This window comes from Maniola jurtina, chromosome 2 (genome assembly GCF_905333055.1).
Source record: "Maniola jurtina chromosome 2, ilManJurt1.1, whole genome shotgun sequence".
Classification (NCBI taxonomy): domain Eukaryota; kingdom Metazoa; phylum Arthropoda; class Insecta; order Lepidoptera; family Nymphalidae; genus Maniola; species Maniola jurtina.
Window position 1 is genome coordinate 4,252,390 of NC_060030.1, and position 18,534 is coordinate 4,270,923.

The 18,534-nt window shown below is 35.0% G+C and overlaps 4 protein-coding genes across 5 annotated transcripts; 2 read left to right on the plus strand and 2 right to left on the minus strand.

Moving 5' to 3' along the window:
* On the plus strand, nucleotides 1-5,179 carry LOC123870371 (alpha/beta hydrolase domain-containing protein 17B). The gene is made up of 5 exons (XM_045913657.1): nucleotides 1-109; nucleotides 195-827; nucleotides 3,062-3,194; nucleotides 4,813-4,930; nucleotides 5,039-5,179. Exons 1-4 carry the CDS (start codon nucleotides 96-98, stop codon nucleotides 4,894-4,896), a joined length of 864 nt encoding a protein of 287 aa, XP_045769613.1. The 5' UTR covers nucleotides 1-95; the 3' UTR covers nucleotides 4,897-4,930; nucleotides 5,039-5,179.
* Nucleotides 5,011-5,946, plus strand: LOC123872318 (ESX-1 secretion-associated protein EspK-like). The gene is made up of 2 exons (XM_045916531.1): nucleotides 5,011-5,029; nucleotides 5,114-5,946. The coding sequence occupies exons 1-2, from the start codon at nucleotides 5,011-5,013 to the stop codon at nucleotides 5,944-5,946; spliced, it is 852 nt and encodes a 283-aa protein (XP_045772487.1).
* Nucleotides 5,947-6,391: 445 nt separating this feature from the next.
* On the minus strand, nucleotides 6,392-13,461 carry LOC123870362 (lipid droplet-associated hydrolase). Of its 2 annotated transcripts, none has more exons than XM_045913637.1 (3): nucleotides 13,252-13,461; nucleotides 12,766-12,954; nucleotides 6,392-12,174 (listed from the first exon to the last, which is right to left on the minus strand). In XM_045913637.1, exons 2-3 carry the CDS (start codon nucleotides 12,944-12,946, stop codon nucleotides 11,465-11,467), a joined length of 891 nt encoding a protein of 296 aa, XP_045769593.1. In that variant the 5' UTR covers nucleotides 12,947-12,954; nucleotides 13,252-13,461; the 3' UTR covers nucleotides 6,392-11,464. The 2 variants fall into 2 exon arrangements, with proteins under 2 accessions (XP_045769593.1, XP_045769601.1); XM_045913645.1 differs by lacking the exon at nucleotides 13,252-13,461 and adding an exon at nucleotides 13,031-13,114.
* Nucleotides 13,462-14,946: 1,485 nt separating this feature from the next.
* Nucleotides 14,947-17,880, minus strand: LOC123870296. Its single transcript, XM_045913535.1, has 5 exons — nucleotides 17,678-17,880; nucleotides 16,844-17,026; nucleotides 16,431-16,755; nucleotides 16,020-16,287; nucleotides 14,947-15,344 (listed from the first exon to the last, which is right to left on the minus strand). The coding sequence occupies exons 1-5, from the start codon at nucleotides 17,798-17,800 to the stop codon at nucleotides 15,062-15,064; spliced, it is 1,182 nt and encodes a 393-aa protein (XP_045769491.1). The 5' UTR covers nucleotides 17,801-17,880; the 3' UTR covers nucleotides 14,947-15,061.
* Nucleotides 17,881-18,534: the final 654 nt, after the last annotated feature.

An 18,534-nucleotide genomic window follows, 5' to 3' on the forward strand; every position in this document is an offset into this window, starting at 1 on the left:
TCTGTGGTTAATTTATAAAAAATGGCTGAAATGTTGTCTAACTGTCAAAATCAGTGAAATTCGTGTAAAACAGTGAAATTTCTTTTATTTTCGCAATGACCTTTAATTCGTGAGTTGTGATCTGTTATTAATAAATAATGTTTGAATGATTATTTCGATGAATAACATAAAAATTTCACTATGAACGGGTTAAGTTTCAGTGAACTCTGTTGCCTGTTTTGTTGTCCGCCATGCCCAGGGAAAATCGCGGCTAAGCTTGCATTCCTGCCCCCCGAACCCACGTATTCATTCACACCTGATGAGACTGGATCCAAATTCTCGTTAACCCTTACGGAAAGAGCGGAATGGCAGTATTCGGAACGCGAAAAAGAAAGCATCGAGGGCTTCTATTCGAGAACGTCGAGAGGCAATAGAATAGCTTGCCTCTTTGTTCGTTGCAGCCCCAACGCTCGGTTCACGATATTGTTTTCTCACGGAAACGCTGTAGATCTGGGACAGATGAGTAGTTTTTATTTAGGATTAGGTACTAGGATAAATTGTAACATATTCAGCTATGACTATTCCGGCTATGGTGCAAGTGGTGGAAAGCCGTCGGAGAAAAATCTATATGCAGACATCGATGCTGCGTGGCAAGCTTTACGAACGCGATATGGTATTAGCCCAGAGAACATTATATTGTATGGACAAAGCATCGGCACAGTGCCTACAGTGGATTTGGCAGCACGTTATGAGGTTGGGGCAGTAGTGCTGCATTCTCCTCTAATGTCTGGCATGCGTGTGGCCTTCCCCAACACTAAGAGGACGTGGTTCTTTGATGCCTTTCCTAGGTGAGTCAGATTTCTTAAATGAACTCAGTACAACAATATGATGAGTCATTTGAGTTATTCAGTATGTTCATATTAATTTTGTATCAACATTGACATGGAGTTAGCAATAAAGAAAATATGGGAAGAAAAATAGCTTATAGGAACAAAGAGAAGAATTAAAAATTGAATGCTACAAATATAATACAATAATTATTGTATATTTGTAGTATTGATATTTATACATAGGCCCTTAACTAACAATTTGTATAGTGACTGTACTACAGTCCCAGTTATTCGAAGAAATCATCTGAAATATGAAAATAATATTGACTACAGATGTTTGGCCCACATTTCAAAATAAAAAGTCTGCGCTCATTTAGCATACCTAAAAGTCTTATTTGGGGAATTGAATTGAATAGGTCTGACTTGAAACTTTTGTAAGGAATAAATATCAGTAACCATGATATAAACTTTTATTTTTCTAATGTGATTCTATCAAAAATCACACACAGAATCACATTAGAAGAAATAAACAAGTTTTGATATAAAAAGATAACAAAGGAAAATTGTGTGAGACTGAATCCTGATGTTGTGAGGGCTTTATCAAGTTGAATACAAACCGTCATTTATCACATTCATTAAGATTAAGATTAGTATTGATTTTATGTTCATAACATTCATCATTTTCTGTGTTAGTTGGTAATTAATGCTTTAGTAAGCATGATTTTATAGTAAAATTAGAATTTGCTAGCTTTGAATAATCATGTATTTGTAGTGTCTTACTTTATTATGAGGGCATAAATAATGGAGAGATACATCGATATGTGGCTTAGTTATAGATCTAGAATAACAAATAATAAAATAATAGGTGTAATACGTTTGTATGGAGAAGTTCTTAAGATGGGCAACCAAAAGCAAGGAAATTGATAACAAAGATCATTTAAATTGTTATAAATTATTTGGCCAGTTTTAAGTGGCTCAGATTATATTGTGGTATATTACACAATATAGGTATGATTGTTTAATCTAAACAAAACAATAATTAAGTTCATCTTTCTCTAACCTTATAAATAATTGTGTGACTTGAAGGTTAATGTTGATAAAGTAGTCAAGTGTTATTGATCATGTATAATGAATTGTCATAAATTTAAAAATGAATGTTTTCTCATTGTTGCTACTTTTTATTAGGGTACTTTTTAGGTTCTTCCAACGGAACTTTATTACTAAGCCTTCACTGTCTGTCCATCTGTCTGTCTGTCTTTCAGGCTGTATCTTGTGAACTGTAATAGTGTTGTATGTACTGTAAAGTTGAAATTTTTACATGTGTATTTCTATTGCTGCTATAACAGATAATAAAAGTTTCAAAACTGGCACCATGAAAAAACTTATGGGTTTGTGTCAAACTATCTATGTGTACCCTATTTAGTGTATAAAGACTGTTGATATAAAAGGTAAACTAACTGACTGATATACACAGCTCAAACTGTTGTCTAGAAACTTGATATTTTGCAAGTAGGTTTCTCTGTGACATTTCCCACTAAGAAAAGATTTTCATAATTTCAGTCTGTAAAAATTATACCAATCAATTGTAATTATAATTTATCATTTTATCCCCACTCGACAGTTCTGTAGTATTGTGATAATAATTTCAATTCTGCAGGAAACTGCATCTCTCTGTTTATCTAAACTTGACATTTCTGTGATAAACAAAACTAAAAAATTTAATAGAGGAATAAAGTACACTTGAATTTAAATTCATTATTTCATAGTTTCTCAGGATGTTTTTAAAACAATTATGGTAGACCAAGATAATACATTAAAACGACTCTGTTCAACTGTCTGATCCATTAAAAATTTTACTTGCTAGAACAGCTTATATTGAAGATTTAAAGGTGTGCCAACTGAGCACAGATAAGGTTCATATGTATTTATATAGGGATTTCTAAGAATTACCAGTATTGCATCTATTTCTAGAATAAGCTTTATGCTTATAGGAACAGGGAATTATCAGACAAGTAACTTGTGTAACTTATATTTATTACGTATACCTATTATATAAATATCAACTATAATACGCGACAGGTCGAGATGGTAATCAGGTTGGGCACGGCCCGCACATCCCCCGCGCTCAATTGGTTCGTGATAGCGCGGGTGACGTGCGGGTGTGCGGAGCGTCGCCCCGCCTCATAGCCCGATTGCCATGTCGCGTCTATACATCCATAAGGAAGTCATAAAAACCCATCTTTCTCTTGCAGCATTGATAAAATTCCCAAAGTGACCTCTCCAGTTCTTGTAATCCATGGAACTGAAGATGAGGTAATAGACTTCTCCCACGGTCTCGCCATATATGAGAGGTGCCCACGTGCAGTGGAACCGTTATGGGTGGAGGTAGATATATTTTGTTATTTATTTTGCAGTGTATTATACTTGGTGATATTACTATATGGTCAATTCTGTTGCACACAATCTCTACACTTAACAATATTGGCAGATCTAAATCATGCTATCCTTTTCCACAGGGAGCATTATGAAAGGGATAATAAAATTATATTTAGACCTATCATGTTACTTTAAAGATTGTGTACAACAGAATTAGACATTGTATTCATGAAATTATGGCTAATTTGTTGTACACAATCTTTATGATGCTATCCCTCTCATAATGCTTCCATCGTAAAAAGGATAGCACCAGATTTAGACCTGTCAATTCAGTTTAGAAATTGTGTACAACAGAATTAGCCACTTAAGTTAAGAAATTCTATTAGATAATACTAACACAGAGTTAGGAAGGCGACGGAAGTTATATATGGCGGTGGTAACATTCCGTGCTTTGAAGAACACGTAAAGCTGTGGGTCCTACGCCCGGTCTTCCAATCCCTGCGTGAAATAATATTCCCAATGTGGGAATAGAAAGTGTACCTGAGTTTGCACACACACTTGTGCATTATCAATTGATACAGTGCGCACAAAACAAGTAGTCCAATCTAAATGTAAAGCATAATATGACTGTGTAGTGTACAAAAACAGATCTTAGTGGGGCTTGTGTATTTAATCCTTAGTCATGTGGAGATTGCCCATCATGGCCAAAATTCGATTAGGATTACCATGTCATTATTTTTATTTTATAATTGTAAATACTGTTGTTGCAAAAAAATGGCATTCCAAACCAGTGGTAGATTATTTTGACGAATCAAAAGCACTTGTAAGTTTACTTCAATAAAAATCTATTCTATTCTAGTCTATACAGAAGTGTGGCTGTTAGCTTTTCATAGTTCAATCATTGAAGTGATATGTAGGTTACAGATGCTTGCATCTAACGAAATGTACATTGGAAATTTTATCCTAGAAAATGAAAGAGATCTTATGTGATTTTAAAAATCTATATCTATCCATATTAAGTTATTTTATTAGAATTTTTGTCATATTTGATTTAATGTTTTTATCATAAAAACATTTTTACTATAAATAAACATAATATGAACTAGTTTCACTTGCGTGATTTTATTTTGATATGTTTAAAACATGACTACTTTCCACATAATGATTGAGTATATACACTACACATTTATAAACGCGAAAGTGTGTTTGTTTGTTTGTTGGTTTATTGGTCTTTTCGTTTGTCCCTTAATCACGTTGCAACTGAGCAACAGATCGACGTAATTTTTTGCATGGGTATAGTTAACGATCGGGAGAGTGACATAGGCTACTTTTTCCCGAAAAATTAAAAATCCACACGGATGAAGTTGTGGGCATCAGCTAGTTGTACATAACCTCAGAAAAAACTTTTTTCATTTCACTACCTATGATTTATGTATGTAGGTATAGCTATTCCAGATTGTTATTGTTTATTGTCAGCTTATGCAGTTTTACTTACTATTTGATTTACATATTGTATACTCTTACGCTAAAAAGCACGCAAATTGTTCGAGATCAAATACTACCTATGTATGCATGTAACAAGATGATTGGAAATAAACATTTTATTATTTATTATTTATTATTTCAGGGGGCAGGACATAATGATGTGGAGCTTTTTAATCAATATTTAGAAAGACTGAAACGTTTCGTTTCAGTAGAATTGCTCAACTGACAAAGACTGCCGGCCACAGGCCAGACGACTCAAGGTGATAAATTATATGTATTAATTAATGCAATAAATTTCTTCAATATTCAATTTAAAAAAATATTTTCGATACTTCAAACAATGATATCAGAAAACTATGGTGTTCTAGGAGAAGAACAAAATCCCGCGTCGACGCTGAGCTCCGGAACTTCGAGTTCGGCGACCGAGAGGCTCCTCTAGCTAGCGGGGGCCGGGCCCAGCAGGGCCGGCCCCGAAAAAAACTGCGTCAATCTCGACGGCGCCGCCGGCCAGCACGACGCGGACGCCAGCGCGCCCACCGACGCCGGCGGCCCCGGCGACGCCCGCAGCCCGCGCGCGCTCGCGCACAACATCAGCATCAACGTAACGGACGCCGACTCGCCCCCCGGTGTGCGCCGCCGCATACACCTGCGCTCGCTCAGCGACGTCACGCCGGCCGCGCGTTCACCCGTCGCGCGCGCGCGCTCTCACTCCGAGCGGCCGCGCGCCTCGCCCGCGCCGTCGCCCGCCGCCTCGCCCGCGCCGTCGCCGCGCCGCCCGCCCGCCGGCCTGACACCCGCGCCGCTGCCGCGCGCCGTGCGCAGCGAGCGCTCGTCGCCCGACGCGTCGCTGCACGCGCTGGCGGACGAAGCGCGCGGCCGGCCCGAGCTGGACCCGTGGCGCAAGATGAGCGAGCTGGACCTGGGCCGCGCGGGGCGGCAGGCACGCGCCGCGCTAGACCCGTGGGTGCGCAAGCCGGCGCGGCGCGCGGCGTCGCGCGACTCGGTGGGCGACGGCGCGCGCGTGCGTCGCGGGCGGCTGGAGCGCGCGGGCGGCGTGTGCGACGCGTGCGGCGGCGCGCCGTGCGAGTGCTGGCGCAGCGCGTGCACGTGCTCGCCGCGCGCGTCGCCGGCGCGCCTGCAGCCGCGCGGACCGCCGCGCGCGCACTCGCACGACGAGGGCCGGCCGCGGCGCCTGTACAAGTCGTCGTCGCAACGCGCACTGGCAGTGCCTCGCGCGCCCGACGCGCCGGACCCGCTGTTGGAGACTACGTGCTGAGGGTGACGAGCGCTGTCGTTGTTTGCGAGTATTATTAGTGCGAATTTTTATATCCCTCTAGATTATAAGATTTCAAAATTACGATTGTACCATATTCGATGGATATAGAGTGTTTCGGTATGTAACGGTATGATAGTCGTATGGTTTTTATAATATTGTAATTATCTTTAAATATGAGCGGTTGTGCGCATATATATGAGTGTGCCGAATTGTGTATCGACGGTTGCATTTTAATTGTTATATGATGTATATGATAAATATTTTGATCATAATTTGTAGCTGTAAAATACTTGAAACGGATTAACATCAAACAATATCTCGCTAGTTCCTACTATACCTTGATTTCGCTGGCCAATATTAGTAGCATTAAGTTTCATTGATTGCTATAAAATTCATAAACTTTTTGCCATAATATCTTGTTTTATAAATGATTGTTTTAAATTTGAATATGACAATGGCACTGGAGAAATATTTTTTTAGTATTGCCTTTATTTAATACAACTCGCTCTAGTAAAAAATGTCAGAACCATGTGAAATTATTTTTCAAAAAATATTTTATGTGGACTTACGTGTTTTATGTGAATTTGAAATATTTCAGCTAACTTTAAATGAACAGAAATTTTCATTAAAATGTTGACCTCAAGGCTCACCATGTTTTGTTTGTAAAGCGATGTTATGATATACCTATGTCCTATATGACAATATAGCAGGTAAAGCAATAAAATGAAATTAATATTCCTTAAATAGGGGTACAATGAAAGATTTATGATATCTATATCTAAACTACCATCATATACCTGGTATGAAATACCAGCATATGCCTGAAAAGGTACATACTACATGAAATCTTTTTTTTTATAATATTATTCCTAAATCTTATACTTAAAGTAATCCTTAAAAATTGTGATTGAAATAAATGCACTTGTTATGATAAATCCACTTGAATCTAAAATCGTAAAGTGTATATTGAGTAACAATACTACATTTAGGGTACATAACAGTTTTAATATATTTATGAATTCATAAATTATTGAAATGTACTTAAATGAATATTATTTTATGACAAATTAACTCATCACTTTACTATATCCACAGAGAGAAGTTAATATAGGGCTCTGTCTGTTACGTAATCCCATACAAATGACAAAGACAAGAAAGGCCAGTGGGTGTTAACCATTTTGAGTGACTAACCAATCACAAACAAGCCTGCTTTTGTTTCCGTAGATAGAGTAGTACGGAAAACAGCCTCGTTTGTGATTGGTTGGTCACTCAAACGGTTAACGCCGTAATATTGTCCATGTTTTAAAATTAGCAAGTTGAAATTCGCATTATTATAGTGTATCAAAAATAATTATAATTTAGCTTTATTTTCAATAAATTGAGTTGTGTTCTTCCAATTAGCTAATGAACATTATTTTATATGAGGCAACATTTTGAAATTATTTTCTTATTTAATTTCAAGTCTCGATTTAGCGTTAGTTGGACCCATTATTATAATAATTATGAATTTGTAGTTTGTTAGGTCCAGTTTCCTGAATTTCCAATATATCAAATTCCAATCTCGGAATGTCTAGTCTGCCTGTTGGTTCAATTTCCCGAATGTCCAATTCATTCCATAGTATAATTTGGTAGTTAGGAAACGTTTTAAGCGAATCGGGTATTGAGGGAAATAGTTATTCGTGGATTGGACATTCTGTTAGACACACTGGACATTCAGGAAATTAAACCTAACCAACCATAAGGCTAAAACTAGATTTTTTAATATAGATAGCTTATAAGCTACCCGGTTGAGTTAACATGATATACCTCATTGAAATGTGGCCCAGCATGCAGGGTGATTCGCTAATTCAGTGGCTAATGAATGCTAGCCACTGAGCTCATTTTTACTTTTAATCAATCGAAGGTTTTCTATGAAAAGTTATTTTAGTGCAAGTGCCTCTCAGGTGAAGCAGCAATGTAGAACCAACCAGTGTAGAATACTGAGTTAGCCAATCACCCTGCAGCTTCCGCGCACGCGCCTTGCGAGCTTGGCGCCAGCGCATTTGACGTCATCAGCGCCAGGTGCCAAGGTAACTCGACCGAGATTTATCTACGTTTTCTAATACATATTTCTGAATTTTATTTTATATTGTTTTAGGGGCTTAATTTTAAATATTCGACAAAGATGAAATTGGGTTATATAACGATTTTCATTAACATACATATTATTTCAATATTATTATGTGAATAGATGACCAATTATTTAGAGTTATGTTTAGAGTACTACATAAATTTAAATGTACTAAGATCTGTGCTAATGTTCTATAATTATTATTATTTTAGTCAACGGTTTATTTAAGATTTATGCGGGATTCAGATAAAATTTATGAGATCATACTTCTTCAAATTATTATTATTATTCATTTCGACGTATTTTTTAATTTTTTGTGGTGGTTAGGCTGTTATATAAAATTATGTACTTACGGCATGTACAAAACAAAAATCATTTACAGATACTAGATATCGGATTAGATAGTGATTATTGAATTAATTCTCATTTCACGAGAAAAGAAAAATAATAATTATATTACAGTTGGTGTCACTAAAAAAGAGCTCTAACCTTGAAGTTACGCATTGGTTGAATTATCTATCTATACCAAAATATATGTAGATAGGCTCGAAGGAAGAGGTGTCTCTGTGTGTAACGCGATTGATTCAAATTTCTTTTTTGTTCTACATAAAATTGATTTTATGTAGAACTTGTTCTTGTACCACTTACGCTATGACGCTCGTGAAGACCAGTTCAGAAAGCAGATTCTATTGAGAAGAACTGGCAAAAAGATCAGCAGCTAATCTTTAGGCTTGTTATCTATATCTGTATATATAAAGGAAAAGCTGACGGACTAATCTGTCAATGCTCAGCTCAAACTACTGGACGAATCAGGCTGAAATTTGACATGTAGATAACTATATGATGTAGACAGAAAAAGATTTTACTCCTTTTGAAATTTTAGTCCACGCGGACGAATTCGCTGGTAAAAGCTAGTCTCCATATTTATATTTGTCACAGATATAGTAATCAAAGCCGTGATATTACAATCTCACTAGTAATATTATTATTAAATTTATTAGATTAGGTACTCAGTCGTCCTATAGTGTCCCGTTCAGTGAAGGACGAAGGTCAGTACTAGGCGCAGACATACCGCTCCACTCGTTTAGATCTCTTTTTTATCTGAACCAATTGTTTTATTGTCGCACCGAGGCTATGATTAATTTTGTTAGTAATCAGTATAAGTACCTAATTTATTACTCATCACACGCTTTCAAATGCATAACTTTCACTCTTGCACAATGGTTTTGAACAAACATTTGAAAGGTTACGACTGAATAATATTATAGTACTAAATAACAGTCCAATATTCGACAGTTTAATCAAACAATGGACTAGAAGTCCTTAAATCCTGAAGGATTTCTATTTTCTAGCATGAGTCGGGATGTCCACCTTCATTAGTGTGGTTTTACAGTGACGCTTTCGCCAGCGCGGTTGGTAAGCGTCGCGGGCCACGAGCTTTGCGTCTCTTGGATTATCACATAGTCGCGCGGATGGCCCGCGCTGACAGCAATTCGGCCACCGCGCTTACCACCCGCGCGGACGGTAAGCGTCACTGTAAAACCAGCCTTAGATTCTGACTTTAAACTATTGTCAATCGTAATGAAGCAAATAAATATTTTGGTCTTTATAAGAAATACTCAAAGATGTATACGAGTGTCGTTGAATTATGACGACGTAAAATGATTGACGGTAGTTCACTTTTTAAGGGCAAAAATTTTACGTCAAAGTAAAAAGAAAAAAAAAACCATATTATAGAAGAAATAGTTTGACGTAAGATTTTATACACCTGTTATCTCCCAAACTTCATAGTCGCTACTCGTTCCTCCCTGTGCTGGGGACAACAACACTTTCAGCTTGTATAACGTAAGTCTGGCACGTGCTGGCTCTCTCTGTTAAATAAATTTATACATATGCCTTGTATAAATTTTAGAAATGCTCATGCAAAAGCCACGTGGTCGCCTCATGTGACTTGTAAGTTGTAACTGATAAACGCTTCATGTACGCATTTCATACATAATATTAGGTATAAAAATTAATGTTTTTGTTTTCGACCGTTACCTACGCGTCTATCTGATTCAAGTTTAAACTTTGTAGTTGTTGACACTTTTGTGAAGATTTCTGGCATAGTACCATCACCGTAAATAGATGGCGCGCCACGTATGCCGGACATTAGCTAACCATGGGGACAATATAGATATTTTATTGTTTTGTGAACAAATATAGATGTATAGTATATACATAGGATGACCGGGAACACGTCACGATGCCGTTGAGGGATTGTAAGAAAGGTAATTGATTTGTTTTCTATATGCAATGTTTGTTTGAAAATTAATTTAAAAAAAAATTAACGCATATTGCCATTTTTTTAATTCTAGACTGCTGACATCCTAAATTGAAATAATGGTTATAATCACTAAAATTAAAACAAATGTTCTTAGGTGTCGTTTGATAATATTTGCCCTACTACCCCTCCACTGGATCATGACGTTTCTGTATAATTTTAAAGCAAATAGGTACATAATATTACAATTTAGTTTTAAAACTGCTCTAGATATATTTATTATTAATTATTAATATACAATATTATGTGGTCTTACAATACATTAAAATATAAATAAACATTATCAACAATATTTTGAAATGTACCTACCTGTTCTGACGACTTTGATATAATGAATTGTAATTTTTATTCAGCTTGGTAATGCTGTTCATATCCTCCAGTTGCTACTATTCCTAAATAAGTGCCATTGTTCGCTTGAGATACTCATTTTGTCCTTTATAATAATTTGGTACTTACTTATTTTCAATTTTTATGAATTATTAACAAATGACTTAAAAGTGTTGAAATGTTAATCCATTATAATTTGTATACAAATGTTATAGATATTATACCAAAATCATTCATGCCATCTGTGTTAATTGCAGCTGTATGTAAATGCATGTGGTGTAGTTATGTAAGGGTGCTCTTTTCGCAAATGGATATGTATTAGGGGCCCCCAGACAACATGTTCAAATCTGTCTGATCTGCATGACAAGTTCATTATATAAGACTAATCTGCAAGCCTAGCTCATCTTCATGCACATTAGATGATAGACTTAATTATTGTTTGTAGGCCTCTAATATTGACAATGTAATAACACAATTCCAACAATGTATAAAATATAAGAAATATAAATTACTTATATGGTTTTAATAAATTTAAGTGCACATATCTAACAGTTTTTAATTTGGAGAGTCCTTTATTAATTACTTCAATTATTATTATTAAATTCATAAAACCTTTGGCTTTGTAAGACTGCCAATGCTAAATTCTAACTTACCCTCATGAAGCTGGTTTATCTAGTATTAATACCCAATGATAACTAATATCACTAACAATGTGATTAATATCTGTTATTATTAGTCTAAATAATTATCTGGTATGTCTAAAGATTACAGACACTTGTTTTTGTAATAATAAAATCTGCTACTATACCTGCTACTTGCTCAGATGATTTTAAAACAAAAGCATGTTCTACATTATGAAGTTCTATCATCTGTAGATGTGGTGTGAATTGTTTGAGATGCTCCATATATTCAAGTGGTGTCCAGCCATCATTACTAGCATATACAACGTTTGTTATATGTTTAACATTTTGTATGCTGTCAGTATTCAAAGATTTTACTGTATCCATTTCATTAAATGCCAAGTAGAAGATGTTTGCTGCTACATCAGGATTTAATATTTTCATAATTGCAGAATTGAATTTCGGAGGTAAAGATTTTACCCATAAGTACAAACCTATAAGACAATGCAACACATGCTTGGGTAGTAAAAACAATAATGTACCTAAAAATAATATAAACTTGTATATTTTCCTTAGCACATTATTTACAAATTTTCCATTTCTTGATTCTGCCATTTTTTGTATAGTAGGAAACAATAAATTTACAGAGGAAATTCTCTCATTTAACTGATTGTGCTTCTGTAATAGTTCTAGAATCATCCAGGCACCAATGGAATGGCCAATAAGATGTATTTTACTATTTTTATCAATATGATTTTCAATAAAATCTAATTTATGTTCCAGTTGATCATTTAGATTAAATAAATATTTGTTATTTTTGTCTAGGCTTTCTTCGTGACCTGCATGACCTGAAACATGTTATTAATAAGTATTAATTTTTTTAACAAAATACCTAAGCATAAAATCTGTACAAAATGACTTCTCACACACCATTTTAACTCTATGGGTCAACTATCATGTCAAAAGTACGCCCCACCTTTAAAAGGACTAAAATCATATTTTAAACATGTTATTTTACACATAAAGTTAAAATGGCGCATGAGAAGTCATTTATTTACTTACCTATATAATTTTATAATAGTTAAGTTATAAATTTATAATAATGATATGTTTAAAGGCTACTAATCTAACTGATAAAACATGCAGGTCTACAAGTGACTCAAGAGCTGGCACTTAGTTAGCCCAACAGCTTAGCTTGACAATTTTGAGGGTTAAACATTCCTTACTGTCTGATTAGGACAGAGCAAAAAAGACACAGCTGTTTGACACAGGACAGAGCTGATTTGAACTGCAAAACTGCAGTTTTTTAAAACTGTCAAATTGAATGTCAGATACATTAGCAAGAAGGGGATGCGAATACCCTAAAATTAAGTTGTGCTCAGAATCAGTACCATAGTCTTTATTATGTAGTATTCTACCAACTATTCCTAAGAACTTACCAATAACACAAACAGGTATAGATGTACATCTATACAGTTCTGAAGCAAAATCTATATAAAACTCAGATATCCCAGGATTTCCAGTTATGCATATTATTACATTCTCACTGTCAATTAATGGATTGCCCAACAGTATCAATGGTGTCTGAACTTGATTAATATTTTTGTACACTATGTTCATTTTTCTGTCTGAAAATTTGTTTATATACATCATATTATTGATGATGATGAATATATCATTGTAAGTACAATTTTTTGTATTTACATCACCATAGTGCAGCTCTGGCAATTCATGCAAGCTTTAGATGCTACAATTACATTCATAATGTTACTTTGAGCTGTACATTATCATAGGTCACTTAGATTAATGATAAATCTATGATAGGTCAGTCAACAAATGCCACTAATTTAATTTAATCATTAATAATTAATAATTATTATTTATGCACATTACAAATTAACTTTCTTTGCTGTTATTGTACCTACCTTGAAATAACAGTAAAGTGAACCAAACTTTTTGTATATCACAAGTATTGACTGCTTTTGCTTTCTTAAATTTAACTTTTGTTGCAAAGTGTGTCTAATAATTTGCACGAGTTGCACAGCTTTATTTTTCACTGTATTAAACAAATCTGGAGTTATTTTAATGTTATTGTTGGTCTGTTACAAAGAGTATGTAACTCTAATCAAAGAATATGATGTAATCTTGGACGAGGGATTTCGTCTGTGTTGGTGTTAGCTGGTGGGCGTGCTCTGCCTTTTTGGAGTGTTATTTTTTTGTTAAAACTGACTGGAAAGCGCTCTAAGGTGGTGCCGTGCGTATGTCGGCGAGCGCCGGTTCAGATGGGGTCCATACCTGTATAGTTTAACTAACTTGTTACAAATAACTAACACTATACAATTATGGACCCCCGTCTGTGCCGGCGCTCGCCGACATATGCACGGCACCCCCATAAAGCGCTTTTCAGTCCGTTTTAACAAAAAAAACACTCCAAAAAGACAGAGCACGCCCGCCAGCTAACACCAACACAGACGAAGTCCTGGTTGAGACGGGTATTATCCTAAATGATATTAGTCTGTGCTGTGTATGGACCATAGCAAAGAATATACTACTCTCTTACGAGAGGACCATAGAGACATAAAAGGCCTTGAAGGAGTCATATCCAGGGCCGTAAAAAAATGCAGATATAATATGGACATAGATGACAGATTTCGACGGGGACTCCCGTAGATTAGACTAAGTTCTTATTTTGTGTCTCCGCCTGGTAGGTACCTAGCTCTAATTTTACCTACAGGCTTCAGACTGGTATATAGTGATCTGTGCAGGCTACAGTAGAGGGAACTACAGTCTACACCTAGACGACCTTTCACCTTACAGAATACAGATATTGTAACTTGCTGATCAGTCAGTTTTGGTATCGGATGGTCGTTTAAAAATGAACAAGGTTAATATAGAAGAGTTATTGGAGAGTGATGATGAACTACCAAGTAAGTTTCACTATAGGTACCTACTTACCTACCTAATATAATATATCCTAATATAATATATTTTAGTTTATGAAGTCAATACACTGAGTACTGACATATTATACACTAGTATTCTATATGTCCATTTCAGCGGGTTAATTTTATATAAATTATCTTATTATCTTCTCGACTTTACCAGTTACATACCTAACTTGACATGAGAATTTGATGATTTCAGTGGATTATTATGAGGTTCCTACCACACCTGCATACCAGATGGAGAGCCGTTTTGATGTAATACAGTTTAAATGGATTAACAGTACTAATCTACAGACTTGTAAAACAATATCTAATAGTTCAAAAGAAATAATCTCCCGTCCAAGTATTTTAAGTCAGCTGCATCGTGCACCTATTCTGAAAAAGGGTGTACTAAATAAACATGATTTATTTTGCATTAAATCTATTGAAGGTCTTACTGGCGATTCAACTTTCATTTGGTTAATTAATTTTTTATTATACAAAGATGTGCAAACCAATTATTTGTTTCTTAAAAGTTGTCTTGTTAGTTGTAAATAATGATAAGTATACATTGATAAATCATGATTAAGTATATCCAGTTTCATGATAGGCTTTATATTTTGTTATTGTTAAATCAAGTTCTCAATAGATTGAAAGTTGTTTTAATTAAATAAGGCAGCAATAACTAATTTAGTGTTTTTCAAAGGGTTTTTATTCACCTGACTACTCAAAATGAAATAACTGTATATTACAAATGTTAGAAAATACACCAAGTTATTAGTAAGAGATAGAGAATAAAACAATTGCCAAATCAAAATATCAATTTCAATTTATTGTCATATCTTATGAATTCTAATTCCTGACTTTCATTTAAAACTAAATTTTTTAGTCTTCTGTTGCGACAAAATTTAGTCTTTTCTATTCCATAATTTATTACATCTTCTAGTGGTTGTTTACGATAACCCGGAAAAGATTTGTAGATCAAGGAATAACATACTTTATTTAAAAAAACAGGACTAAACCCATCTGGAAAGTGCTTAGCTACTTGTTTCCATCGAATATCAGTCCACACCTTATAAGGATAATGTTTTAATCTAAAACAAAAAAATAATTTATGAAATATATATATATATGTATATATATACTATTGTAGAGGTATAATAATTTTATTTATTTACAAAACTAAAGATTACTAGTCTAATTTAATAGTACATATAGCTAAATCAGTTAAATAAGGAAAGAAAAAGGCCAGGTATTTTTAATGACTGTCCAAAAAGGAGTGCAAAATGTTTTCAGGGTTCATGTATTTATGTGAGTTTCTTTGTTCCACCATAATTTAGAAATGCCTAAACAGACTGGGATACTATGCGTTAGAATCCTTACAAGTTACATCATCCCAAGTGATACTGGGTAAAATTTAAAAAAAAAATTGGCAGTAAGGTTTTTGAAAAAAATCAATATGGCAGAGCTAGAGCAGTCATCTTTAGTTCTTTTAAATTATTACTTGTTACATCCATGAACCAGCCATCTTGATGTCAGAATGGCTGGCCTTTTTTGATCTTTAGTGAGCTACTAATTATTTTGATGTCAGGTACTAAATAGATACATAATCTAGAGATGGCTTACTATTCCAAATTCACACTCACTTATAATATTAGAATGGATTTTGTGGTAAGATTAATCTAGAGAGCTCATCTGTCATCTAGAGCGTGTTTTGAAACCAACTATAGTGTTGCATATAAATGATAATATTATATTATAATACATACACTTTAAATATTTTCCTTTTTAGTCTTCTAGTTTTCACATCTGCCTTAACAAATAATTGGATATGAAGTTGGTCATGCCAAAACCTTTGCAGATAATAGTTGTATTGTTCCATATCTTTTTCCAGTTTTAACCAAATTGACCTCTCAAATCGCCTCTGTTTTAAATTGTCAACCACAGTTTCACCAGTATATTCCATGAGTAGTTTCAATAATTTAGTTGCCAATGGTAAGGTCCATTTCCTTTTTGAGACTTGTTTGTAAGGGTTTCCTAAAACAAAATGCTTATAACTTAAAACCAGCAAAAGAAACCACACACACAAGTCACACAACATACATTGTGCCCTGCTTTTCAATAGAATTATTTTATTTTAAAAAATTATATATGTTTTGTTTAAAACTTTGTAATTTTACCATGTGCCATCTGCGAAATTCTTTTATAAATGCCTCGGCACTCTCGACTTAAAACTGCTGCCAAATATGGAACTGCATTCTTGGGACAATGATAAGCACAGACCTCCATTATATTTTCTTCATTTTTACTGTAATTACCCTTAATTGTAACACCATAATGGGTCACAACATATTTATATACTTGACAAAGATTTCTCTCCAAGCCCCGTGCTAGAAAGGATATAACAAATCTTCTTACGCATTCCTCGGCAGTGTTAGGGTTGCGACTTTTCTCTTTATTTCTCCACCTGGCGAGACATATTGGTTTATTTGGAACACCAAATATCTAAACCAAAAAATTCCATATTTTAGCCAATAATTCATAGTGTATATATTAATATAAAGTAAATACAGCATTACATTAGTAAGAATACCTTCTGAAACTTCTTCCAATTTTTGTGTATTTTTTTACTTTCTTCAGAACTTATAGAATCAGTTCGAAATGTGTCTTTTTCATCATGGTTAATTGGTTTCATAGCTCTAGTAAGGCTGTTAAACTTTTGATACCATGGCTGATGCCATGTTATGACCATTAGATGCTGTTTTTTCAAAAGTATCTAAAAGTAAGTTCAGTGTTATTCATGCACAAATATTAAGAAGTCTGAACAGAATGCCTCTAAGCTCGCCTACATTTATTGCAACATGTATGTATAGCTGTATAATGTGGCTATTTCTGTAGTGCAACACTCTCTAAACTCTAAAGCAACAAATCTAAAAGTACCTATTGCTCTCTCATAATGCTCCTTGTAGAAAAGGATAGTACTAGATTTAAACTTGCCAATTTAAAGATTGTGTTAAACAGAATTAGTAACATATTGAGTAACTTTTATCTTAGTGGCTATGCGACTTAGGTGTCCATCAATTTTTTTAGTCCCTCCAAAAAAATAGGAAGATATCTTGGTTAAGACCGATTAACAAATTAGGAGTTTTTTATTTGTTAGGCACTTGTCCTAGGGTAAAACCAAATTACAATTTACATAGCCACTAATATATGAATTGCGAGTAGGTAGAATCATTCTAAATTTCCTCAGCAGCATCCTTACCACAGAATAATTGTACCCAGCGATATACTGTACATGATTGTGGCTAGTTAAAATAATGAATATTATTGTGATGAGCGTATTAATGTTTAAAAATCCACTGCATCTACCACGTGTTTGATGTAAGATTAGAAAACATTAGTAAAGAGTAAACAAATCAATTTTAACCTGCATAAATTCGTCATCTTCCGCTTGAATTTCTTCCAAACGTGCTAGAATATTATCCATTAAGGAGGGGTCAGTTATATCTTCAACATTTTCAAATAATTTTAATAGCTCTTCTAGTTCCATTATTCAAAAAGTTCAAAAAGCATCAGCACATAATCAGGCAGGTAAAGTTTCATTTCATTCATAGATTAGTTAGTTAGGTAGGTATCCTATATGTTATTGGTCTGTGGTAGGTATCTCCGGGCTCCGGCAAGTTCCAAAGCAAACACAGACCAGTAATCTTCCAAAGAGTATAATATAATCACTACCTACGTTTTTTTCTCTCTCGTCTGGCTTTACAAAGATAGCCAATGTCAGGTTTGTAGTTATTTACAAGTTAGGAAATGCAAAAAAATTTCACGTCCACTAAGTACGCAGTTTCCAAAAAAACGCCAGTGAAACGCAAAAACCGGTCACTTTTAACAAAAAAAAAAAAACACTCCAAAAAGGTACCGCACGCGCGCCAGCAAATGCCAACACAGACGAAGTCAAATCCAGCTACATACACGATCATACAGAATTTATATCTGGCTCTGAGTTGCCCTTTGGAGCCAACAGATGCGAATCCATAGTGCGAATCACCAGCGAATCACAGACACCAGACACCACAGACCATAGACTTACGATTTTTCATGCCACAGACCATGATCCGGTGGAAAGCATTTTTTATAACACAGACATTAACCACTGAATACATTCCCAAGAAAAATTAGGTTCAGGTTCAAAGTATTGTATAGACTTCGTCTGTGTTGGTGTTAGCTGGCTGGCGGGCATGCTCTGCTTTTTTTGAGTGTTTTTTTTTGTTAGAACTGACTGGA

Excerpts from the sequence above, each read along its gene's own strand:
- LOC123870371 (XM_045913657.1), top strand. Across the intron at positions 828-3,061 it reads TTCTTTGATGCCTTTCCTAG|CATTGATAAAATTCCCAAAG; the intron begins GTGAGTCAGATT and ends TTTCTCTTGCAG. Across the intron at positions 3,195-4,812 it reads TGGAACCGTTATGGGTGGAG|GGGGCAGGACATAATGATGT; the intron begins GTAGATATATTT and ends TTATTATTTCAG.
- LOC123870362 (XM_045913637.1), bottom strand. The coding sequence starts at position 12,946 with ATGAACATAGTGTACAAAAATATTAATCAAGTTCAGACACCATTGATA. Across the intron at positions 12,175-12,765 it reads TATACCTGTTTGTGTTATTG|GTCATGCAGGTCACGAAGAA; the intron begins GTAAGTTCTTAG and ends AACATGTTTCAG.
- LOC123870296 (XM_045913535.1), bottom strand. The coding sequence starts at position 17,800 with ATGGAACTAGAAGAGCTATTAAAATTATTTGAAAATGTTGAAGATATA. Across the intron at positions 16,288-16,430 it reads AATTTCGCAGATGGCACATG|GAAACCCTTACAAACAAGTC; the intron begins GTAAAATTACAA and ends ATTTTGTTTTAG. Across the intron at positions 15,345-16,019 it reads AAAAGGAAAATATTTAAAGT|ATTAAAACATTATCCTTATA; the intron begins GTATGTATTATA and ends TTTTTGTTTTAG.